Source organism: Rissa tridactyla, chromosome 8 (assembly GCF_028500815.1).
Source record: "Rissa tridactyla isolate bRisTri1 chromosome 8, bRisTri1.patW.cur.20221130, whole genome shotgun sequence".
Classification (NCBI taxonomy): Eukaryota; Metazoa; Chordata; class Aves; order Charadriiformes; family Laridae; genus Rissa; species Rissa tridactyla.
In genome coordinates, this window is record NC_071473.1 from 36,576,087 (window position 1) to 36,590,145 (window position 14,059).

The 14,059-nt window shown below is 40.4% G+C and overlaps 1 protein-coding gene across 13 annotated transcripts in view; it reads left to right on the plus strand.

Moving 5' to 3' along the window:
* Positions 1–14,059, plus strand: part of BCAR3 (BCAR3 adaptor protein, NSP family member) — a 112,979-nt gene that overhangs the window by 94,863 nt on the left and 4,057 nt on the right. For 11 of the 13 annotated variants that reach the window (XM_054212133.1, XM_054212130.1, XM_054212138.1 and 8 more), the window contains 5 exons: positions 6,176–6,304; positions 7,418–7,860; positions 8,479–8,579; positions 10,404–11,044; positions 13,729–13,844. In XM_054212133.1, coding sequence (XP_054068108.1) covers positions 6,176–6,304; positions 7,418–7,860; positions 8,479–8,579; positions 10,404–11,044; positions 13,729–13,844 — 1,430 coding nt within the window. Of the gene's footprint in view, positions 1–6,173; positions 6,305–7,417; positions 7,861–8,478; positions 8,580–10,403; positions 11,045–13,728; positions 13,849–14,059 lie in introns of those variants that run through there. The other 2 variants (XM_054212143.1, XM_054212144.1) reach the window with 2 other exon arrangements.

Genomic DNA, 14,059 nt, shown 5'->3' on the forward strand with positions numbered 1-14,059 from the left:
TTGTTATAGTCCTGCGTGAGCTTTGTACACTCTGGAAGGTAAGATAAAAGTGCCCCCATGATGAACATTGTCACAGCTGTAGTTCAAAATGTCCAAGTTAATCAGAAAATGGTTCCCTGAATTTAGAAACTCCCCTTTTCCCATTAGTTCTTTCTCAAAATAACTATTTCAGAAATAACTCTGTGTGTGTGTTTTTGTCGCTTTGTAAGTTCTTGGCCGATGATACTACTTTTTTGCACAGGGGAAAATAAGGATTGACAAGAATGTTTTCAAACAAAGATGTAAAGTCTGGTTCCATATGGGTATTCTTTTAAATGCCTAGTGCAAGTCTGTTGGTTTTGGTGTCCGATTAGTAGAGTTATAAGTGAAATTAAATACATTGTACTTATTATAAATAAAATTAAAACGTACTATAAATTGATGTAACTGTATATTTTAAAATGCTTGTACTCATAGTGCCAGACAGGCAGTCTGATCAGGATTGCAAGAGCACAGGGTAAGAGACCTAAGGGATCTCTGCAGCCAGTGAAGTATATTTTAATCTAGAATTGGAACTTTGACAATAAAATGTTAATTTTCTGTATGAACAAGTTGATTGCTCTCTAGTGGTTTGGAAATAGAAGAATTTCATTAATTTTTCACTTTTCCAGATGTTTTTAGTGTCCTGTGGCTGTGCGTCCCCTCCCTTCTTTCTTGTTTCACATCTTTGTCTTCCTTCTTGGTATTTCCTGTCCCTGCCCCAGCATCCCCACCACATTTTCTGTTGATTGATCTTTCTGTTAAATTATCCACTTGGCTAAAAGCTATGTAAATCTCACAAAATGTAAGTTTCTACTGAATCACAAAATATGTCCCATCTCTTCTCATTTATTTGGGGATTTTGTAGGACCTAGTGACTTTACAAAGTCAGGAAGTCATAGTTGAGTTCATGGTGCACTTAGGCAAATGTAGCAGGCCTCCAGTGTTGGAGAAAGGATGGATTTGTGAGAAAGCTGTAATAGATTTGATTTAGATAGATTACATTTATTAGAGGTTCAGAAAAGCTACTGGCTTGACTCATTTCCTTGATCAGATCACACTTCAGTTTTCACAGAGTGGTTCTCATTTATCCCTAATAATGATGTCTGTTTCTTTTTTTTCTTGAAACCTTCGAGGCAAGAGGAAATCAGGTGGTTCCAAGGCTGCCTGTTGGGCTAATTTAAATATCAGCTGGCAGAGCTGTGCAAAGCACCAGGAAATAATTGAGATTGGATGGAAATGTGGCCACCTTTAGTCATGTACCTGTAACAGTCTTTGGCTGTGATTTAAGTAAATAATACTTTGCCAGAAGGATACGAGGAGAGGTGATATGAAATTCCGCATTATCAGAACTGAAGGAGATGATCTAGCATGACAGATTTTGGACCACTTCCAAACTGTGTCTGAAAAGTAAAAGTCTTTCCCTCATAATTCAAGCTGTTTAAAAAACAAACAAACAAGCAAACAAACCCCCCCCACTTGATTACTGTAGAGAGGAATTAATTAATAGCAATTGAGGTAAGCCACAAAAGGACACATCAAGATGCGACTTTGGGTATATATGCAGAAACCTGTGAGATTCTTCTCTCAGCTATTTTGATACTCCATTGGTACACGCACCGAACTGGAGTTGTTGCAGACAGGAACTGGAGAAAGAATCCACTGCCAATAGGCAACAGAAATAACTGTGGGACTCCTGTTTTGTTTACCGCCAAACTCATTCAGCACAATTAAAAATTATTCTAATCTAATGGGATAAATTCAGCTAGGATGATTGACACGAATGCTTGATGATAGTGAGTTTCCTTTAGAGAGTGCCAAACACTCAAATGAAAGTAACCCCTTAGATGCACAAACAACAGATTATTGTGAGAAATTCCCATTAAAATGTGTTCACAAGTTTCATAGGTACAGCATATTGTGGTAGGTCAACTCCTGATTAAATTTACCCTGAATAAGATCGTATTTTGATGTTTTACTTCCTTAATCTTTGATTCCCGTTTTTGGTACACTAGATTAATATTTGCCTGAAAAAAAGGTAAAAGAATATGTAACATCAAGGGTGGCTTGTTACATCTGTAAGCACAGTCTGCTTTTATTTTAATGGCCCTCAAGTAGAAATCCTTTGTGAAATATAATGAACTTGCGTGGCATTTATTAAAAACACTGAAATAACTGTGCTGATTGGAAATTCTTTTCCTCCTCCTAGACTCTTGGCTCTTTAGGTTTTGCATTGGGTGTGTAAGTAGGATTGAGGGCTTTTGCTGGAGGTTGATAGTATTGTATTGCTAAATAGTTACATATTTTTCTTTGAAGACCTGTTCACAAAAAGTCAGCATGGCAGGAATATCTTAAAATAGCACCAGGACTGGAAACAATGTGACTAAAATGTGAACAAACAGTTCTGGAAAGCACATACTTAGGGGGAGTGCTTTGTAGGTCAGGAGAAGCATCTGTATCTGAAAAGGGTTCTGCTGACTTGATTTGCTTTTATATTCCAGGGATCTCTGACAGGGTTGTTACTATTTGGAAATCGTAAAGGATTTAAACTGGAAGCTTCCCTGTATTGCTCCAACCGCGTTTTGTGGCAGAATATACTCAAGTCATTAATTTTTGTCCTAGACTTTTTTTTTTAATTTCTTTTTACCATCCACTTCACTAACTGTAAATGTAAATTCAAGTTTCTTTCAGTCACCAGGTAGGAGCCAACAAAGTGTCTTAGACAAAGGCATAAACTGAAGACATGCTACTAAATGAAGGTTGGTTTGTCACTATGAAGTTAGTGCGAATTTACAGCATGTCATTACTATCCATTAACTTTTGGGTGTTATTGGGAAATGAAGCTGAAGTATCTGCGTTGCATTGCGTGGAATAGGTCACCTTTTAAAAGAAAGTGCTTTGACATAGCTAAGTACACTGTTCTAAGCTTACGCTCTTCCATATTTACAGACGAACATGCTTGTGTAGGCTGGCCCTGGAGTGATTTTTGAGCCCTTACTTGCCTGACGGCAGGTTCAGTGTATGCAGAAATTCTTGCAGGACCTTGGGTATAGCATTGAGAATAGAAAGGTATAGGCTGGTGTGATTACAGGTAGTTCATTGGTCACACTTCTCCTTTAATGGATGTAGGTTGTATAAGAAATCAGACTCGGCCGGCAAAAAACTGTTCCGGAAGACATGCTATTACTAAACTTGCTTACCTAGGCAGTTTCCCCCCGTGTATTTTGGGATTTGTGCTAGCCACAGGAGTTCTTCCACTAAGTTCAGAGTTGCATAAGGGTTATTTAAGCACGTTTGCTTCATCTCAGGAGGTGTCTGACCTCTGGCAGTCAGAGCATGCTCAGTGTGGTAGACCATGGTGGAGAGGATTTTTAACAAACCAATAATCATGAATGTTAACAATTCACTTGGTTTGGATTCCTTAAATGTTTTTCCTGTTGTGTTGCTAGATGTTATTCAAGTGCAATATGTGTCTCATTATGTTCGTTCAAGTAGCGAAAAATCCATTTAACCACCAGAAGAAATCCTCGGTTTCTCTGCTGTATTTATAATTCCTGTGTATCTGTAACTTGATCAGCCTGTTTTTTTAAGATAATTTGTGTCAGTACAATGGATGAAATTAGTCTGTTCACAAAGACCTGTAGCTCTTTTTGTTGGCTAAGAATCTAGCTCTCCTAAGCAAATTCAGTTATTGCATTTGCCTGCTATAGTCTGTTGCATTTACCGTAGCTTTGCCTACCACTGAGATACAGTGAGATGCTTTTGGAATGATGGTAACGATACAGTAGTTTTGGGGGTTTGTAAGATATATATTCAGTCAAAAGCATCTTTCAAAAACTTAAATACAATTCACGCAAAAGTAATGGTTCCTTTCAGAAGGTCAGCAAAATACACAGCTATGAATGTAAAAGATTTTGTATACTGTTACAACTGAACGCTGTTGTTTAGAGTGGAAGGGGGTACTTTAAAAGTTCTCCAGCTGCTTTCTTGTGCAGTCAGGGGAAAAGCGCTCTTGAAAAGTCTCGTCTCAATTTGTGTGCTCTTTGCTCTGCCCTCAGCTTATGTAAATGCCGTAAGATGTAGCAGTGAAATGGTTAACTGTTAATTCTGGAATCAATGCCTGTCAGCTTTACATGGATACCCAGCCCTTTGAGTTGGGAAATAAAGGCGGCAGGCATGTGCCACTAGGCCTTTAGCTGTGTTAGTCTGGTAGGTCACAGAGATTTGGAGTGGAGGGGAGATTTTTGGCCTTACTTGACTATATTTTGAACTCTGATACGCTTTTGGACTTGAATCCACACCAGGCCTCTTCTATGACTCTTTCTACACCCAGTAACTTAATCGCTTCGTGTTGTACGTGGTTTTATGAAAGAGCCCTTGCAGTGAAGGTCTTTTTTTGTGGCATGGTTTGTTCCTGCACAGACTTTTCTTCTTGTAAAGCTTGGGAGGAGTTGATGAAAGGCCTTGACTGTACAAAAGCACACAGGATTTACTCCTTGTTGAAAATAATTGTCCATTTTGAACCACATTTGAACCACATTTGTATGGATAAATACCACCCTGTTCACAGAAGCCAAACTGAGGTGAAAAGTGATTCTTTACCAGGTTGTTTTTATCTGTTGCCTTCCCGTATAAGCTACTACGCTCATTTGTATTTGTGTAAGAGAAGTCTTAGTTTTCTCTGAGAAAAGCAGCGAGGAGAACTCATCTCAGAATTTCTCTGGGCTCCCAGCACGTTTAAATAGTCTTGGCAGCAGGATGCCTCTTCTGGCATTATTCCACCAAAAATCTGCTGTCTAGTGATCTGCTGTAATTCAGTCTGCTGAAATTGCAGGGAGGATTGGTGAAAGAAGTGCTAAATGTGTGCCACCTGCTCCCACGGTTAGGTGCTGTGAGTAGTCAATATGAAGAAGAAAATGCTATAGAGAGCAGTGTTCACGGAAAGAATAGGATCGGTGGGCGAGCATTCCCAGTTCTTTTTTAAATAATGCATGTGTTGCATATTTACATCAGTGTGTCAGTGAAGGGAACCTGTGAGCTTTGGCTCATATCCAGAGCTGAGAAAAAAAATCCGTAATTCACTGGGGAAAAATGTTGCGTTTTAGTCTGCTCTCCAGCTGGAGGCCTCTCTCTCTCTCGCCCCCCCCCATCTTTTTTTTTTTTTTAAATGTACTTTCTTTTAAGAGAGGGTATACTCTGATTCTTTGATCAGTGTAGAACATGTTCCCTGCAATTAAGTTGTTTTGATTGGATATCTTTGGCTTTTGAAACTCTTCAGCAGCAGTAAAGATGGGCTGGAGTCCCCAGCCCTTGGAGAACGTAAGGAAGTCCAAGGAACTTCCCTCCACTGAGTGCTTATGAGAGAGTAGATGACAACTCTCTAGGGAAGATACTGCGCCTTACTCTGTTAGCAACACTGCATCCACAAGAAGGACTAATGAGCCAGAGTGGTCCAGCATGGAAGCTGTCCTCCCAGAAGAGATGAAGATTGAAAATTTCCAGAAAATCTTGTAGTTGCGTAGTGGTGATGGAGATATGTCCAAGCAGATCTCATGCTTTTTGTGCTAAGGGCAACAAGAGCTTTTTTCCCTTAAGAAGGGAACATCTTGGACGTGCAGATTTAATGACCATTGGAAGTAAGCCCTTCAAGGTTGAAAATCTACTTTGGCACTTTTTTAGTGCAGCAGAGAAAATGTACGTCCTAGAGGTTAGCCTGTCTTGATGCATTTGGAATGTTCTTAATTGGATGGGTTCAGGGGCGGGGGGAGGGGGAAAGAAGCTGAATTTAAAAGGGGAATTTACACAGGAGGAAGAATATTGGAGCAGAGCATTTGGGTCTAGCTCCATTTTTTTTGGGCATAGTTAGAATTCTTATGGGAAAGAGAAAGTAATAAGAGAAGTGACTTTGTAGGTGTGTCATTATTAGCTTGGTGTACAAACAGAACACTTTGCTCTGTTCCGTGCAGTGTATAACAATCACACGTTATCTCACTGAATGCTGGATTTTGCAAATACAGTGTAGAGAGCCAAGCCAGCCTGCTGCCAGCAGCACCTGCATTCCAGTGGCTACTGCAGATCATGTGATGGAAGTTATAACCCAGGTAAAATGTTAATCACTAAACTTGGCACAGTCGAAGCTTTTAATCTTTTATTGCAGTTTTCTAGGGAGAGGCAAGTTATGGATAACAGCCCAGAAAAACTGAAGAAGGAGTTAGAGGAAGAACTGCAGCTAAGTAGTGAAGATTTGCGTAGCCATGCCTGGTACCATGGACGTATTCCTCGGCAGGTATGTGGTCTTTGCATTGCCAACACTGTTTTGAGCTTTTATAGACAAGCAGAATTGCACTAAAGTACTGTACACAGCTCTGATATCTGCATTAATGTAGTAGAAACATAATGCTTATTAGTGTGAATGCTATGGTATTTATCACAGCTTGGGCATAAAATGAGGCTAAGGAAGGATTTGGGGCAGAAAATACAAATGCTTCAGGATTTGTGTGGAGGAAGGAGAAGGGCAGAAGTGGAATTTAAGCTTTATACTGTCCCCACATATTTTTCAGACACACTAATTTGGTTCAGTATTCTTAATCAAAGTTAAAATGTTCTTGTTTATTTTCTTTCTTGCACTTGAAATTCGGTGTGGAGGGTAAAAAAAAAACAAAAGCACAAGAAAATCTATGCAATAACTTAATTTTTAATCCTTTGAAAGGTAGTTAAATGTATGTTAAAGCCGTGGCTCGGCTGGAGCGTAAGTTCCCGGAGCACCTGGAGCTCCCCCTGCGCCGAGCCAGTGGGAGCTGCCCTTGGCACAGCGGGGAGGGCAGCCGCAGCAGCCACACACTGCGCTTAACCTGTTCAATGCATAGTTTATCACACGAAAGGACTAGTTCAAAACAGAAAAACAGGATTTTTCTGGCTCTTCCTACTACTATGCAGTATTCACAAAGAATAAAAAAAAAATGAAAGCTTCTGTCACTTAAGGTAATAATGAAAGGGCAATTTCTGGGGCCCAGTAGTAGTGGCTTCTAAACTTCAGTGTGACTCACTGTTCAGATGTTTTAAACTCTAAAATTCTGAGTCATTGCTTTCCCTTCATGCCTTATTTTCTATTAGCAAACTAGAAGAAATACATATGCAAAAGTGGATTGTGCTTCTGGCTGCTGGGCATTTTCCAAGAAGCCCCTCCAGATTTCTGCTGTGGGATGAGCTTTTAATTTTAGAATTGGAGACATCATTCTTCTACCACACTTCATGCTTTGCTTTGTATTTCTGGCTTTGTCTCCTCCCAGAGCAGCCAAATTAAGTCCTATGTTTAAGAATATTTTGTTACGATGTGTTCTTTGACTACTTGTTTTCTGATTCTGAAAGTATTTTTTTGTATAATTCTTTTTCCTCAAAGGTGGCAGAAGGCCTAGTTCAGAGAGATGGAGATTTTCTGATCAGGGATTCTCTCTCCAGTCCTGGGAACTTTGTTCTTACCTGTCAGTGGAAAAATACCTCTCAGCATTTTAAAATCAACAGAACGGTTGTAAGACTCAATGAAGCCTACTGCCGAGTTCAGTATCAGTTTGAACTTGAAAGTTTTGACAGTATCCCCGGCTTAGTTAGATACTATGTTGGGAATCGCACACCAATATCAAAGCAGAGCGGAGCAATTATTTTTCAGCCTATCAACAGGAATGTGCCTCTCCGGTGTCTAGAAGAAAAGTATGGTGTAAGTCCAGTCCGACAAAAAGAGCCAAGTATCCCTGAAGGAAAAACCGAGACTGCAAAAAGGCTGAGTCTTGGTATATCCAGCATGCAATCCCCGGAGCAGAGCACACCCAGAGGAAATCTTTTGAGGTACTTTAATTTTGCTGTCCCTATGGAGGGAAATGAGGTAACTCTGTCAGCTCCTGCTGTAGGTGATGTGAATTTTCACTCTGATTTTAGATGGGAGACTAGGCATGAGGGTTTGGCTGATTTTTAGCAAAGGATTTTTAGGGCCTAAAAAATCCTTTGCTAAAAATCCCCAAATCCACAGAGTGAGAGCAAATGTAGACTCTGGAAGCACAACACCGGTGCAGCTTCTACGTCAGTGATTTGGCAAATCTTGACTAGTATAAGACAAAGGATTAAAATAAAATCTTACTGCTGCTCCAGAGCAGTCTTTTCGTATTTGACTTCTGCTATAAAAATAAGAAGTGTGGAATAATGGATCCTATTCAGTGTCCAAATAGAATGTTCTATAAAAAAGCCTCAACATTCAAAGAAACACTGTCACGAATGCTGCAGGACCACACATGTTATAGCCCATTTCATTGCTACCACAACAGCATGAAGTACCTTTTCTTCTTATAAGCTGCCCAAGTGGAAAGCTAATGATCCTTGCACTGGTTATGGTATATTCTGGCAATTAGGTATGTATGTTAAGTGTTGGACATATTTGTATGTTTTTGTTTGCATTTTTGTTTACCCTAGAAACAAAGAAAAAAGTGGTAGCCAGCCAGCTAGTTTGGATCATGTTCCAGAGAAAAGATTCCCTCTAAAGGCTCACCAGTCAGAGAGCTATCTGCTAATAGGTATGTTTTTTAATTAACTTAGAATCCGTGTGTGCCCGGGTCGTCTGTTACACTTCAGACCAAAGTGATGCTGTTGAGTGTTCTGAGTACTGTATGTACGGTTATATTTAATGGCCAGTGTAAGCTGTGTTAGCATACTGCTTGCTCTTTAAGTCATTGGAAGTTTTTTCTTTTAATTTGCAACGCACCAGCTAGTTGAATACCTTAGCACACAACTTAGCAGGCTTCCGCACCAAAAAAACGACAGCTACAGTTGGCTTTAACATCCTTTTTGACAGTACTATGTTTCCTTACTTGTGCTTTGCAAGAACTGACTTGTTTCACTCATGTCATTCTGACAGAAGTCTATTAAGTAGAAGCGATGTTTCATGGAAATCCTGGTAACTGCTTTTTCTCAGAGTGAAGTGTGCAGATGTGGTAGTGTTTCTCTCCAGGAGAAAAGCATTACCATAGTGCTCATACTCAGTTCTGTCCTTCTGTCTCTCTCAAGCTCTCTCTTCCCGCCATCCCTTTTGCTTTTCATTCCTTTCAACATCTTTGCTGCTGTCTGGTTCCATGACCGCTGTCGTCGTCTTCCTCCAGTGATGCAAGGTCTACCAAGGTCTGATCAGTTGTTGAGTGTGCCTTTTTCTTTCTCAGATTCTTCAGAGGTTTAAGCAATTGTTTCCATACTAACACTGTTGTAAGGAAGCTTGCAATGATGCATCTGTTCCCATGTGGACGAATTTTAGTGTTTGACTTCCAAGGCTGCTAGTAATTTTGAATATGGTAGCTGTTAAAATTTACAGTGCCTGTTGTGGAAAGACTTCTAGAGACAAAGACAGTATTAAGTATTTCTATAGTGAGACTGTATTTTGCTAGAAAGGGCATGCTCCTGTGTTTAAGTGGGATGGGCAGACATTCATAAAATGAGCTTCTGCCCATCTGTAATTGAATTGATTATCATACTCCAATCCATGTCTGCAAATACTTTTCTTTTGGTACCTTAACAGTTAACCTGAAGAGTTCTGCTCTGCATTTTGTCATGGGGTCCTTCGAGCAGGGTCTGGTATCGTACTGCTTATGAGTGGTGAAAGGCTGTGATTTGCAGATGTTGTTGTCTGCATAGGTTGAGAGCCAGCTGGAAACAAGCAGTAAAGCCCACATGATGCAAGTGGCCACTTTGCTGTAGGTACCAGGAAACGCACTGAGAACTGCAGATTGGGAACGTCTGATAAGGGTTCGGTCCTGTATTGGATAACGAGGTTTGCATATGCAATGAGTACAGGATGAGACATAGAAGTCCATGGATGTTTCTTTAGCTCTTCAAATCACCTGCTGTTTAGCAAAAAGATTAGCATCCCTGAAATTCATTCCTTCCATACCTTATTGCAGGTTCAGGCTTGACTTTGGGAAGCTTTTCTTTCATCTCAAACTTGTCATTCACAGAAATGACTCATCTTTTATGCGGTGTGGCTGGAAGTTTCTGTTTTTATAGCCTAGATCAGGTTACAAAGAAACCTCCTATTCCAAGCCATGGAGACCATCCAGCTCTGACAGTGTAGCCTATGTATGCAGCAGGGACTGGAATTATTGTCAGCATTACCACAGAATAATATTATGGTGCAGCTGTTCTGTGTATTTGGGATTTTGGGAGGATCAGCAAGTGAATGGAATTTGCTGGCTAGCTCATTCCTCAAAATATAATTTCATATACATTTTTGTTAGTGAACAATTGACATGAACTGACAATATTTTCCTCAGGAAACAGCACTGAGATGAACCCTGGGATAGGCATCCGGAATTGTGTGTTTTGGCCTTCTAAATTACCGTTTTCCCCTGCAGGTTCAAGACATCCATCTCGATTACCTGAAGCTGATGCAGACTCCTGTCCAAGCTCTCCTGCGTTTAGAACAGGCAGTGAACCTTCTCTAAGCCCCACAGTTGTTCAGAAAGTCACCTCTGAATCACAAGTAGGGGAAGCTCTTCGAGGCTCAGACAGTCAGCTCTGTCCAAAGCCTCCACCTAAACCCAGCAAAGCACCCCTGATGAAGCCCCCAGATTCTCCTTTGGCCTCCCACAGTTCAGAAGGACACTATTGTGAACTAAGCCCTGCTGGAGATCCTGCAGCAACGAAACAACATTTATGTCAGAAAAACAGCTATGTAGAACATCTGACACGAAAGGAGAAAGGAACACACTCATTCAGGAACTCGGAAACAAACTATTTCATCCTGGAAGATGACCCTACCGTGAACTCTGCAGATCCTTTAGAAGCTTCAACTGAGATGACTGAAGAAGACAGCATCTTTTCTGCACCTGTTTTTGAGACAGTGTCTAGTTTTAAACCGAACGATTTTGAATCCAGACTACTTCCTCCTGAAAACAAGCCATTGGAAACGTCAATGTTAAGAAGAGTTAAGGAGCTTTTCACCAACAACAATCCAAAGATTATTGCACAGCATATTCTTAGAATGGACTGCAAGGTAAAAAAAAAATAAATCTTGCATTTTATTTTACCATGTGCAAGTTTAGACTTTTTAAAGAACTGATTTGAAAAGATTAATGGGTAGATTTATAGTCTGTATTGTGTATTAACCTGCTTGCAGGAATTTTTAGGGTGGGTTGTTTTTTTTTTTTTCCATTTGAAGAATAATAATGTTAACAAACCCTTTGGACTAAAGGCCTCTCACCATCCTTGACTTTAGACTTAAATTCTCAGTGTTCCATACATCTTTTAACTCTCCTATCAGTTGCTGTATATCTGTGATTCAGCCTTTCTTCCCCACTGGAGGAGGAGCCTGTCTGTGCTGTAAACCATTGTGGAAAGAACTACTCGTGACAGGAAATAGCTCGTTATCTTGCAAGGGCAAACAATAGACAGACATTACCTGGTTGCCATACTGCTGGCTATAATAGATGTTCAATGGAACTAAATATATTTAAACTGCTAAAATTAGCTGCTCTTCTAATGATTGTCTGAGTCTCTTACAGCTGGATAGGTGGTGTGGGAAAATAGCTATCAGGAGTTCTGCTTTTCTGTCCTATGAGGGAACCATATTGCTAGTGGAATTGTTTAGAAAGGTGTAAAACCAGGAAGAACTATTTTTTACAACGTAGACTTTATTTATCTGACACGGCTTGGAGATCAGCTATTGGATCAGAAATACGGAAAGACAGGAGAAGTTGCCTCCTTATGAGATAATGACTTAGTGTAATAAAAGGAATGCAGCTGCAGTTGAATCTGCACCACTTTGCTGGGACGACTGAGTGCTGTTACCTGCCACAGAGCAGCTACAGGAACCAAGTGTCATGGCCTTTGTTGGTTTTTGGTTGGTTGTTTTTCTAAGAGCAGCTTGAGAAGCCACACACATGGCTACTTACTGGGCAACTCCATTGCAGACAAGAAAGGAAGTGGGAATGGTGGTGCTCCAGAAGAAACGTGTCTGTAGCGCTCTCCTGGAGCTGCTGCACTGGTTCACACCATAGGTCCAGGCAAGGGGCAGCTGTCGGGAGCAGCAGCGGGACGCGTGTGAGTGGCTGCCAGCTACTGGGCTCCTGTGCTGGCTGCTGCTAAGTGAGGCTTCACACAGACATGGCGACTCACAAAAACTCAACTCCACAATTGCTTGATCTTTTCAGAAGTGATAGATTGTGGCTTCTTCACTGAGTAGTAAGAGCATTCTCTGACATCTTAGTTCCAAAATTCACCTTTTCTTCCTTCAACCTAATAACAATAATGTTTCCGTTATTATTAAAGAAGTAGTAAAGGTTTTGTTTTTTATATATATATATATAAATATTCAGTGAGCTCATTATTAATCTCCTTATTTTAAATCCTATAAACTTTGGAATGGCGCCAAGGAAGCTGTCTTGCTGGAAGTGTGGGAGTCTGTACAATTAATTAAGAGTCACTGGAGTGTTCTACAGAAACAGATTTTTGCATTTTGAAGCAGGAACAGTAACTAGCTGGGACACGTAGAGGAGCCTGTTTTACCTTCATCTCGCAGTGCTGAGAGCCAGTGACTGTCATTCATTGGTAACTTCTTGCATACGCCGGCACTGATAAGAACTGCATGAGACAATGGGATTGGCATGTGAACGGGCCAGAATAAATGCTTTGTACTGAGATGTGTGATAAGGGTGAAGTTCATAGGTCTTCTCCTGGCATCAGTAGCTCAGTTTAACTTTTAGAAGATGACATTTCTAATAATGAAAGAAGCACCCGTATGCTAAGTGTGGAGTGACTATCTGCTGCTTGCATGCCTGAGAGGGCTTTTTGTGACGCAGGAGTAGCAATCAGTGTGTCTCCAGGGGCTTCATGTCACTCCAGCGTCTCTAGAAGTGAAACAGGTTTCTCTGCAGTGCTGGATTTTGTACCAGTGAGGCTTGTTGTGTGGCTCAGATAGATTGCTTTCATCTTTTCATAGCCAAGAATGCCTGATGATGGGTGTCTCGGACTTAGCCGGCAGATTAGTTTGTAAATGTGTCAACATACAGGCCTTAAACCGGCAGATAATCTCACATGATCATATTAATGTGGTTTTGCTTGTAATTACCATATATAATTGTTATTGATATAACCAGTAGCTAATACTGTGTGTTTAAAAAGCAAAGACAAATTGGTGGGGGTGTCAGCTTTCACATACTGACTTTATTAGGCACTCAACGTTCAGTGTCCTCATTAAAGTCCTTTGGCTAATTAATCCTCATGAGGATATGGTGTAATCCAAAAACATTCTGAGCAGTCATCTTTTTAGAAATGAAGAAGGTGAAGCAAACATGTACATCTTTAAGGCCAAAGAGCAGTGCCACCATGACAAGGATCAGGCCAAAAGAGCACCACGTTTCCTGGAGCTTGCATATGAATCTTCTTCTGGAAGTGTAAGACAGATGGTTGATAAAGGATTTTGGTCACACCTTTTATATGTTTTCTGATGGCTGAATCATGCAAAAAAAATTATTATTGGTCTTTTTATGTAAGTCACAGAATATGCGTAAGTTAATTAAAATTGTTTTTCTTCGTTGACTGCATTCTAATGCTGCACACTGTGCACTTGGCTCTATATGCCCTGCACTAACGTGGAGGACTTCTTATGTGGCTGGTTTTTGGTTTTTTTTTCAAATATGTTAATTTCAAAACTCATGCACAAATTTTTGTACTTGACAGGTGGCAAGGATACTAGAAGTGTCTGAAGAGATGAGGAGGATTATGGGAGTGAACTCTGGTCTTGAACTGATTACCTTGCCTTACGGACATCAACTGCGCCTTGACCTAATTGAAAGGTAAATGTTCCTGTTACTCATTTCCAGGGCAGATGGCCAGAAGATCAGATTATTGCTACATTGTACTCTACATTTCCTCAAAGAATGCTCTCCTGCACGTTTTCTGAATTCATGTGTACCGAAGATAATTTAGCCAGATAGCATGTAACTTCTTTTTTGCGTAGGAAAAATTCTTTAAGGGGCATCTCCATGCATGTCATACAGGGAAAGGGGAA